This window comes from Berghia stephanieae, chromosome 10 (assembly GCF_034508935.2).
Source record: "Berghia stephanieae isolate SIO BIC M18660-M18661 chromosome 10, UCSD_Bste_1.3, whole genome shotgun sequence".
Lineage (NCBI taxonomy): Eukaryota > Metazoa > Mollusca > Gastropoda > Nudibranchia > Aeolidiidae > Berghia > Berghia stephanieae.
This window is the reverse complement of record NC_088369.1, coordinates 3102247-3112557: the sequence shown is the minus strand read 5'-3', so window position 1 is coordinate 3112557 and position 10311 is coordinate 3102247. Positions and strand designations below refer to the sequence as shown.

The 10311-nt window shown below is 35.7% G+C and overlaps 1 protein-coding gene and 1 long non-coding RNA gene across 4 annotated transcripts in view; both read left to right on the top strand.

The window, feature by feature from the left end:
- The window catches only part of LOC144956078 (uncharacterized), a 16708-nt gene extending 10058 nt beyond the window's left edge, over positions 1-6650 (top strand). The window contains exons 2-3 of one of the 2 annotated variants that reach the window (XM_078886412.1): positions 564-2071; positions 4270-6650. In XM_078886412.1, the coding sequence (XP_078742538.1) occupies positions 642-1874 (1233 nt within the window). In that variant the 5' untranslated portion in view covers positions 564-641 and the 3' untranslated portion in view covers positions 1875-2071; positions 4270-6650. Of the gene's footprint in view, positions 1-563; positions 2072-4269 lie in introns of those variants that run through there. The other variant, XM_078886413.1, reaches the window with a different exon arrangement.
- A 642-nt stretch (positions 6651-7292) lies between these two features.
- Positions 7293-10028, top strand: LOC144956079 (uncharacterized). 2 transcript variants are annotated; one of them, XR_013641871.1, is made up of 3 exons: positions 7293-7578; positions 8106-8450; positions 8977-10028. It is a non-coding gene; the product is annotated as an uncharacterized LOC144956079 (long non-coding RNA). The 2 variants fall into 2 exon arrangements; XR_013641869.1 differs by lacking the exon at positions 7293-7578 and having other exon boundaries at positions 8087-8450.
- The last annotated feature ends 283 nt before the right edge of the window (positions 10029-10311 follow it).

Genomic DNA, 10311 nt, shown 5'->3' with positions numbered 1-10311 from the left:
TGAGCGTTGACCAATCAGAATCATTCATTGTAAGGTTGTCAGGGAAAAACCTAGACTTGTTTACAGTTTTTAAAGTTCATTATTGGTTGAACCATGAAATTGTGGAAACAGTCATGCTTTCTCTGAGATAGATAAAGACACGCCCTTTGCTGTGATATCTTACATCTTATTGGTGGAGAAAAAGGCTCGGTATTACTAAGCTTTGGAAAGGGTGGCTCTCTGATAGAAAGTCAACTCTCGTTTTGAATATGTCACTGATAGTTGCATTTTTAAACTTGAAATTTATATAACTTATCGTCAATGTTTATGTTGAATTATTATGTTTTCATGTAGAAAAATGATTGTAGTTTCTGAAACAACCAAAAACTGAAATTTGATAATTTTGACCATTTCCACTTTAAAACCGGTTTTCTTCGTTTTCCAAATCCCGACTTAATACCGGTTCGAGGCGGAGGGTCACATTTATGCCTACAATGCATTTCTATCAGTGGGGATGATTTATCACTTCAATAGATACGAGTTATTGTTTACTTGATGTAAGAATTTTCTTATCAATTTTACAGATAACAACGATGTTGACTGCTGTGGCCAGTCATTGAACAATGGACTTCATGAAGATTTTCAAGTTGAAATTGATGTAGATGAAACTACAGACAGTTTTTTGGAATGGCACAAGCCTGGCACTGATGTCCAAACCAATCACAATATATCTTTTGAACAACTTTCTACAAATCACAATGAACCAGAGGCTGATACTGAAAATAGATGAGAAATCTCATAATTCTTGTTACAAAAATATTTCTACAAATTCAATCAAGCCATCCATTGATGTTCAAAAAGAAGAAAAGGCCCGTGAGAATCTTAAAAATATGTCTTATAAATGTCTTATTTGTGGGAAGGTATTTACTAGTAAATCTAAACTTTTAATGCACACTCAAAGCCACACCGGAGAAAGACCATTCAGATGTCTGACCTGTGGAAAAGCATTTATCTGGAGTTCAAATTTAAAACAACATGTCGCAACTCATTCTGGGGAAAGACCATTCAAATGTTTGACCTGCGGAAAAGTATTTATCAGCAGTTCAAGTTTAAAACAACATATTACAACTCATACCGAAGAAAAACCATTCGTATGTCCAACCTGTGGAAAGGCGTATGTCACCAGTTTACGTTTAAAACTACACATCAGAAATCATACAGGTGAAGAGCTATCAATTTGTTCGACCTGTGGAAAAATATTTAATCGGATTAAATATTTAAAAGAACACATCACATATACAGGCGAACGGCCGTTCAAATGTCTGACCTGTGGAAAGGCATTTGTGAAAAAACAAGATTTACAAGTACACATGAGAACTCATACAGGAGAAAAACCATTCAAATGTCTGACCTGTGGAAAGGCATTTATCACGAGACAAGAATTACAAGTACACATCAGATATCATACAGGAGAAAAACCATTCCAATGTCTGACATGTGGAAAAGCGTTTGTCAGCAGTTCAAATTTAAAAATACACATAAGAACTCATAAGGGAGTACAACCATTCAAATGTTCGACCTGTGAAAAGGCATTTACCCACGCTTTTCATTTAAAACGACACATCCAAACTCATTCGGGAGTAAAAGCCTTCAAATGTATTACCTGTGGAAAAGCATTTATTCGGAAAAACGATTTACAGATTCACATCAGAACTCATACGGGAGAGAGACCATTCAAATGTCTGACCTGTGGAAAAGCGTTTGCCGCCAAGTCAAATTTAAAACAACACACCACAACTCATATGGAACAAAAACCATTCCAATGTCCGACCTGTGGAAAGGCATTTAGACGGAGTGCACATTTAAAAGGACACATCAAAACTCATACAGGTTAAAATCTGTTCTGTTAAAAGGCAATTGTCATGAACACTCTATTACAACGGTGCATCACTACTCATCCTGGAGAAAAACTATTTAATTGTTTGACCTGTGGAAAAGAACTGAGAGTGGACATTTAAAACATCAGAACTCATACGAGTAGGTATCCATAACTATTGTGTGGCAGGTGAATTTGCCGTGATCGATCAAAAAGGTGGGTGTTTTTATCCTCTCTCTCTCTCTCTCTCTCTCTCTCTCTCTCTCTCTCTCTCTCTCTCTCTCTCTCTCTCTCTCTCTCTCTCTCTCTCTCTCTCTCTCTCTCTCTCTCTCTCTCTCTCTCTCTCTTGAATTACCCTTTTACACTTTATCTAATTTTTTAAAATGGCAATATTATATTTCAATATCTGCTGTGCAAGATGAGCTAAATCCTTGAACTATTCTAGCCATGTGAAATTTTTAACAGCTATTCAAAATCGCCATATTAAAAAGGTCCGATTACAAATTTTTGCTCTGAAAACGACTTGCTGAGTGACCAAAATTTGGGTCTAGTCACTAAATCTGTTCATGCTGAAAGTTGAACGTACTAATAGCTGTGAAATCAAGTGTGAGAGAATCTCCTTTTAATGCCCTTTCGTATGGTGTAATTTTTTTGTGTATTAACACAACATAAATATTATTAAACTTTACCTGAATTTGCCCTATTTTGAATGAAAATGTTGACTCTCTTAACGGTGAATAAACAATGAAAAAATTAAACCATTCCATTAAAATATGCAGCATGTGAAGGCTATAATATCAAAAACATAGCATGCTGGCTGGCTTGATTCAACGCATAGTACCTCATTTAAATCAAAGTATTAGTTTCTGATTTCACTCTACCGTCCAAGGCGTGAGTTGTTGCACTGCCAGCTCCGAATAGAGATTGAGTGACAGTTGGAGTGAACATTTTTGCATCCCTGCATCCATTTAACAATAAAAGTTAAACACTAAAGCCATTTACATTTGTGTTTCAATTATGGGGAGGCCTTCCTAAAGCTCCTCGTGCTAGCATTTCTTTCAATTTGTGTTTTTACCGTGGATCTTTTGTTATGTGTTTATTTATTCAATTTGTCAATATATAGTAGCATTTACAAAACTCTAGAACAAACCTTGACTGATTAGTGAAAGTTTAAACTTTCCTAATACGACCATTGTTTTGGTTTATTATTATAATTTTATATAGCGCAATATCCACTAAACATGCTCAAAGCGCTTTACAAGGGGTCCCTGGCCAACTTAATATGTAGGACATGACGTGACGCCTGTTAGGCGATATTACAATTTTTTCCGATAGAGACAATGCTGTTAACGGTCAGGTACTCATTTTACACCTGAGTACGGTGAGAGAATGTGATTAAAGAGCCTTTTCTAAGGACTCAACTATGCGCGCGAGTAAGGCTCGAACCCAGGACCTTCCGATATGAAAGCAAGTGTCATACCACAAGACCACATTATTATTATAAAAAAAAAAAATTTTGAGCTTTTATATAACGCAATATCCACTAAACGTGCACAAAGCGCTTTACAAGGGGTCCCAGGCCAAAAGCAACATTTAACATGTAGGTCGGTACATGACGCCTGTTAGGCGATATTACAATTATTTTTGACAGAGACAACGCTGTTAACTGCCAGGTACTCATTTTACACTTGAGTACGGTGAGAGAATGTGATTAAAGAGCCTTCTCCAAGGACTCAACTATGAGCGAGGCTCGAACCCAGGACCGTCCGATCTGAAAGTGAGTGTCATACTACTAGACCACATAGCTGCACTTATTATTATTATTATTATTATTATTATTATTATTATTATTATTACTATTATTATTATTATTATTATTATTATTATTATTATTGTTGGAGCCTACTGGTTGCTAAAACTGAACTGTTGTCATTGTAACTTCTAGTTAAACTAGCCCGACCGTCTCCATGTTAGTCCTGACTGCTAGACTAGTGAGTGCTACTAGGTCTTGGAAATGGAATCACACAATGATATCACACTATTGACTTCTAAGTCTAACTGTTTCTAGGTTTTCTGAAATTTAGATCCGGCCAAGCTCAGTGAGATACTAGTGGAACGAAATCTGAATCTGAGTGTACCTTCATTGTTTGAACTTTGATAATTATCTTAAAGGAATGACTGAATTCTTCAGGTATCAATCAATAATCAATGAGAAAATAGCCTTTACTTAATTTAGTTTATTGATCTTCAAACTAAGCTTTCGGTGCTGTAGTTTTTTATTTTATTTTCCCTTTGTGAGTTCGTGTTTTATTGTAAAGTGCCTTGTAGCATGAATTCATGGAGCTTGTGCGCTATACAAGTGATTAGTTATTAAGTTATTATATTATTAAGAGTACCTGTTTTTCTTTTTTTAGAATCCAATTTCAACCAAGATGGAACTACAGTGACTCAAGTGACTCTAACTCCAAGTTTTAACCTTTCACTGTATAATACTTGGTAGAAAGGCTTGGTGTGATTTGATGCTATGAGATTGACTTGGTGATGGTTGCTTGGTTACTGGGTGGGGTTCCATCACACCTGGTTCAGTTTTGCCAAATTCATCATCACTCCCGTCATTGTTCACTTCTGGATTTGATTCTACACCTCAACCATCTACATGTGTTGCTTCTGCTCAGAATCCCACGACATCTGATTCAGTTATGGCATGTTCACTACCATTGTTGTTCACTTCTGGATCTGGTTCTACCCCTCAACCCTCCACTTCTATTGCTTTTACTCGGACTCCAGCCACAGCTGATTGTACCCCTGCTTCTGTCACTTTTGTTTTATTGCCAGAATCATTTTCAGAGTCCCATTTCCCACTTACACAAAAGTTAATGTTAGCCATGTTATGCATGTTGAAAAATTGTCAAAGTCTATCTTCCAAAAATTTGTTTTCGTCTAGAAAGTGTGAAACAAATTCATCAGAATGTAATACTTTAAAGAAAGGAATTTTGAATTTAAAGTTAAAGAACAATACTACGTCACAAGAGCATGTTACATTTTAAAAATCCAAAACTTATAAGAACAATTCTTCCCTGAGGAAAATTGATTCCGCTTTAACAACAAAAGTTGCAGACTTAGAAATGCAAAATTCTGTCCTTAAAAAAGAATGCGATGAACTAAAGAAAGTCGAGCTGTCTTTTCAAAAAAGTTTGGCTAAGTCTAAGAAAAGATATTTGTTATTAAAGGAAAGATAAAAATGATGATAGTAACATCAAATTGAAATGTGGTAAATAAAATATATATAAATCTGTCCGTATTACACATATGGGTCTCCAAGGGGAAGCAATTGTGACTGCAATGAATTGCTCTAAAGTTATACAAATTGTTGCCTCTTGAAGAAATTACCTTCCTCTACTCTACTGCTCTTAATATCTGTCCCCGCAGTTTTTCGCGGCCGCAAATTTCACCCTTGGCCACAAAAAGCCGCACATTTTTATTTGGCCGCTAAATTGACGATTTTTTGTTTTAAAAAAACCTAACAAAAGCTATGAAAAATTGTGAAAAGACGGCGACTTTCAATGCTAGCATCCAAAATTATCACTAAATAACGGACAAACATGTCTAGGCCTAGCCTCCCACCTCTATGGCCTAGCCTAGGCTATTGGAGATCCCAAGATTTGTTTTTCGCCTTTTTTCCCCCATGTTTTTCATTCAAAAACCCATTAGGCCTTTATTGAAATATAAAGCAATAATAATAATGCTCAAAATTCGATAGTAAGAAGAGAATACAAATTTAATGTGCCCCCATTGGAAAATGGATTTTGTTTCTCTTTCCGTGTGAATAGTTATTCTTTTTCTCTTCAATTAGTTTTTCAAATTATGAATTTTTTAAGCGATTGTTCACTTTGATTTCCCAAATTTTAAGAAGCTATATAGTTAATAAAATATTTTGATTACTTTCTTCTTTTTTTTTTACTTACTTACTTACTATGGCTATTATTATTATTATTATTATTATTATTATTATTATTATTATTATTATTATTATTATTATTATTATTATTATTATTATTATTATTATTATTATTATTATTATTATTATTATATTATTTCAAACCATTCAAGATATAAATAAATTCATGTTGACATGTTGTGACATCAATATTCTACAAAATGCCCTATGTGTGTCAATTTTTTACCGCATATGTTGTTTTAATTGATTGATTTTTGTAAAAGAAGCAGCAAATTTTGCTATTTTGATGGCAAATTTTACCATTTTTTAATGGCAAATTTTGGCGTTTGAAATGGCAAAAAACCGCGGGGACAGTAATATAATATTTGAAGGCAATCACGTTGCAAAATGTCACATTGTCGATGAAATTAAAAATACTGATTATTTTACTTTTGCATCAGATGGTAAAAGAAAAACTATAGAGCATTTATATAACGCAATATCCACTAAACGTGCTCAAGGCGCTTTACAGGGGATTGCCAGCCAACAGCAACACTTAACATGTAGGACGAGACAAGATGGCTATATTACAATCTTTTCCAACAGAGACCTTGCTGTTAACGGCCAGGTACTCATTTTTCATCTGAGTATGGTGAGAGAATGTGGGTCAACAACTATGCGCCGATCTGAAAGCGCAAGGCCACATAGCCGATGGTACGTCTTGACAAAAAAACATATCTGGAAAAGCATATTTTTCTTAGTAAAAGTGATACTAGGTTGCTAGAAGCTGTCGACTGTAAAAAGTAATACATGTAAACAGAAATGAATAATATAACAGCTTCAAAAAAGAACAAAATACCAAACACGAACGTTTCAGGCTCAAAACACTTCTTCAGCCAACAACATAAAACAATAAAGACATAAACACATTGCTCAATTCAGGATAAATGATATTACAATACAGAGCAGAAGACCTACAAATTATCTCTGTCGTTTATCTGGAATTTAGTAATGTATTTATGTCTTTATTGTTTTAAGTTGTTGGCTGAAGAAGGGTTTTGAGCCTAAAACATTCTTTGTTCTTTTTTGAAGTTGATGTATTCATTTTTGTTTTTTACTTTTTTATTTTCTAATTAGTGGAAAAGCAATTAACTGGGGGTTTCAAACTATACCTCAGTGTGTTACAACATCATCAACATCACCATCACCTCTGCCAACCACAATTATAGACCTGAACTGTCTACAGCCGCTGTTCACAGGCATGCCCTGTTCATTTTGTTCTTCGAAGACTCTAGCACTCAAAGAGGGTTCTGGCAGCAAAGCTTTTGCTGTTCATTTGCAGCTTGTGTGCCAGTTGTGAGGTGAAGTAAACCATTCAGTCAACACTTCACTAACCTCTGACTCTGAGTCAGGCAGTATCAACAGATCGGTCGTTGCCACAGGTCTCACCATGGGGGTGGGTCATGCTGGCATCCAACGTTTTAGTGAAGGACTCGGTATGCCAGGTATTCACCATAAACATTATTACAACCATATTGCTTCTATAATGCAACAGATGCCGAGCATTGTAAGTATCGTTCTCACACTTTCTCGTGAAAAAGTGCGCCACCACTACAAAGACAACATTCCTGGTGCTTTTGATGAGGATGGCACATTGAATATCGCTGTCTCTTTTGATGGAAGATGGCCAAAGAGAGGACACACATCTAAACTTGGTTTTGGCGCAGTAATCGACCTGGCAACTGGGCTTGTGGTTGATTTCCATGTGGTGTCGCTACATTGTCAGGTGAGTTTTATACATATGTGTCATTCTTCTCCTTATATTTTCTCTCTATTACTGTCACTACTGCTTTATTGAATTTGTGCCTCAATCTCCATCTGATAGTGACGAAGTGGCATAAGCATTGGATTCGTAACCAAAGAAAGCATAATGGGGCAATTTTATTTACAAGGTTCTGTTCTTGTGGCCAATGCTTGGTTTACGGTTTTTGTAATATCCTAATTAGGGATCGTGTACTGGAATTTTGTTTATATTTTCTATTTCAAACTTTTTCTTTCACTCGTTTAGATTCAAGCCACAGACTTGCATTACAATAAGTAATTTCTGAAATGTGGTAAATAACAAAGATTTCATTAGATTTTAGATACTTAATGATGATTTGCAGTCTATTCAAAAACAATCTTTTTCAATTGAAGTTTTATGTACCCTTGTTATTTACTGGTCCCCACAGAAAGATTTTCTTTTTCAATAGCATTTATCTTTTCTTGACATTTCTCTTTCATATCAACGCAATTCTGCGCCTCGACTGGAAGGCATTTGGAAGATGCTGAATTTTTTAAGTGGAAGTAGGAGCGCCAGGCATCAGGAAAGTGCCATAAAAAATTGCGAAGGCAGCTCCGGAGAGATGGAACCAGCAGCAGCATTGGTCCTGTGGAAGCGGTCCACAGACCACAACATGAGATACACCACCCTTCTTGGTGATGGGGACAGCAAGACCTTTCTCGCCCTCTGGAGAGAACTGCCCTATGGTGACGCATTCCCAGTCACTAAAGAGAATACGTCAGTCATGTCTCCAAGAGGGTCAACACTGGGTTGAGAACATTGAAATCATCCCTGGCTAAAAAGTCTGTCCGCATTGGTGGAAATGCCAAAGTGATGTGAGTTTACTTTCAGTTTTCTTTTGCATCTATTTTTAAAAAAATCCTCTTCAGGTCCTGATGCCAGAAGATGACAATGTACCATTGACAAAGTGAAGTGTCATGGTTTTTAGACCGTTGTTCTCCTAAGTGCAAAATTATTTCGTTTTTGCATTTTTGACAAAAGGATATTTTTTTCTAGCCTTGTCCATTTGTAAAGATACTGAATTGATATTCGCACACAAGGCTTGAAAATTCAGTTTTCTAATATGAACATTATCATCTCAGATTGCATTTTATTGTTTGTATCGTGGTGTTAGTATTAGGCATCCTGAGCATTGTTGAAAATTCACAGCTGAATTTGATATTTCGTCCAATATTCAAGAAACATTCAATTATTGTTTGGGTGACAGTGATTACCTAAGCAAATAGATGTTATCTATATTTTAATGTATATATACTGAAACATTTATGTTTTGAAAATGCTTAAAGCAAGAGAGCTAATTTGGGTTTTTTTTTTTTTTTTTTTCCTTCCTTTTTTATACAGTCCAAGATTGGTGTGCTTCAGTCCAAGGCTGTGAGAAGCAACAACACTTCGGTTGATGAAATGTCCAAGGCTATTTGGAGAGTTTTTTATCTTTCCACTCAACAACACCACCGCTGTCGTGAAGGTGCAGAGTCCTGGTGCTGGTTTCAGAGAATTTAGCCAATGGCATCCAGGAACCTGTGCCAGAAACAAGGAAGCAAATAACTTTCCAGAACGAAACTGTTGCTGAGTATTTGAGGGGTGTATGTGAAAAACTCACTGACCCCGCCTTGCTCAGCAGATGCTTGAAAGGGAAGACGCAGAATGCGAATGAAAGTCTGCACTCCCTCATTTGGTTCAGGTGCCCTAAGCATCTCTGGGCTGGGTACCAGAGAGTGTATATTGCTTGTCTCCTTGGTGTTGGTGAATTCAATATGGGGTCGATAGCAACACAATTATTTTTGATTGGTGTTGGGTGTAAGTTGAATGAAAAGAGAGTAAGGAAAGCAGAGGAAGCGGTGAAGGGTGTTGCAAAGAGGAGACGAGAAATAAGAAAAATGGCTCAGCAGGTGGAGAGAGAGAGAGAGAGAGAGAGATTGGAGACGGGGGGAGCGTCATATAGTTCAGGGGCGTATTAGTATTATGTAGATGTTATTGTTCTTTTTGATTTTTTTCACTTGTGGACTGCAGTTGTATTTTGATCAATGCATCAGGGACAACAATTATCTTTACACTTGTTTTCCAAATTTTAAAGCTCTGTCTTAGATAGTTTTGAAAATATTCAATTATCAGTAATTTCACACAAATCATTGTTTTTTTAATGATTTTTTCACGAATCGCAATGTTGGAAATAAATACAATAGAAGTATTTCTATAAATGTATTATGTGTAGTACTTAGCTTTACACTTATAGTATAAATTGCAAGACTCGATCTTTGTTTCTTTTCGAAATATTCAAATTTTTATCGTTTTTTGTCGTTTTTTCATGAACATTTTTTAAAATCACAATAGAAGTATTTTTATAAATGCATAATTTGCAGCACTTAGCTTTACACTTGTATTCCAAATTTCAAAGCTCTATCTTGGTTGGTTTTTAAAATATGCAATTTTTTATGTTTTATTGTCGTTTTACTCAAAATACGGTTTTTGAATGATTTTTGCAATAAATGGCATGTTTTCTCAAAAACTACTCAATACATTTGTTTCATATTTTACACACTCAATCTGATATATATGTCCAGTATTTCTGTGAAGGCTTTGGTTGGTATCTATGATAGTTTTTGAGTTATACTAGAAAGAGTAAAGTATATCCCTAATTTTTTTTTCATCCCCCCCCCCCCCCCCCCCCCCCCATTT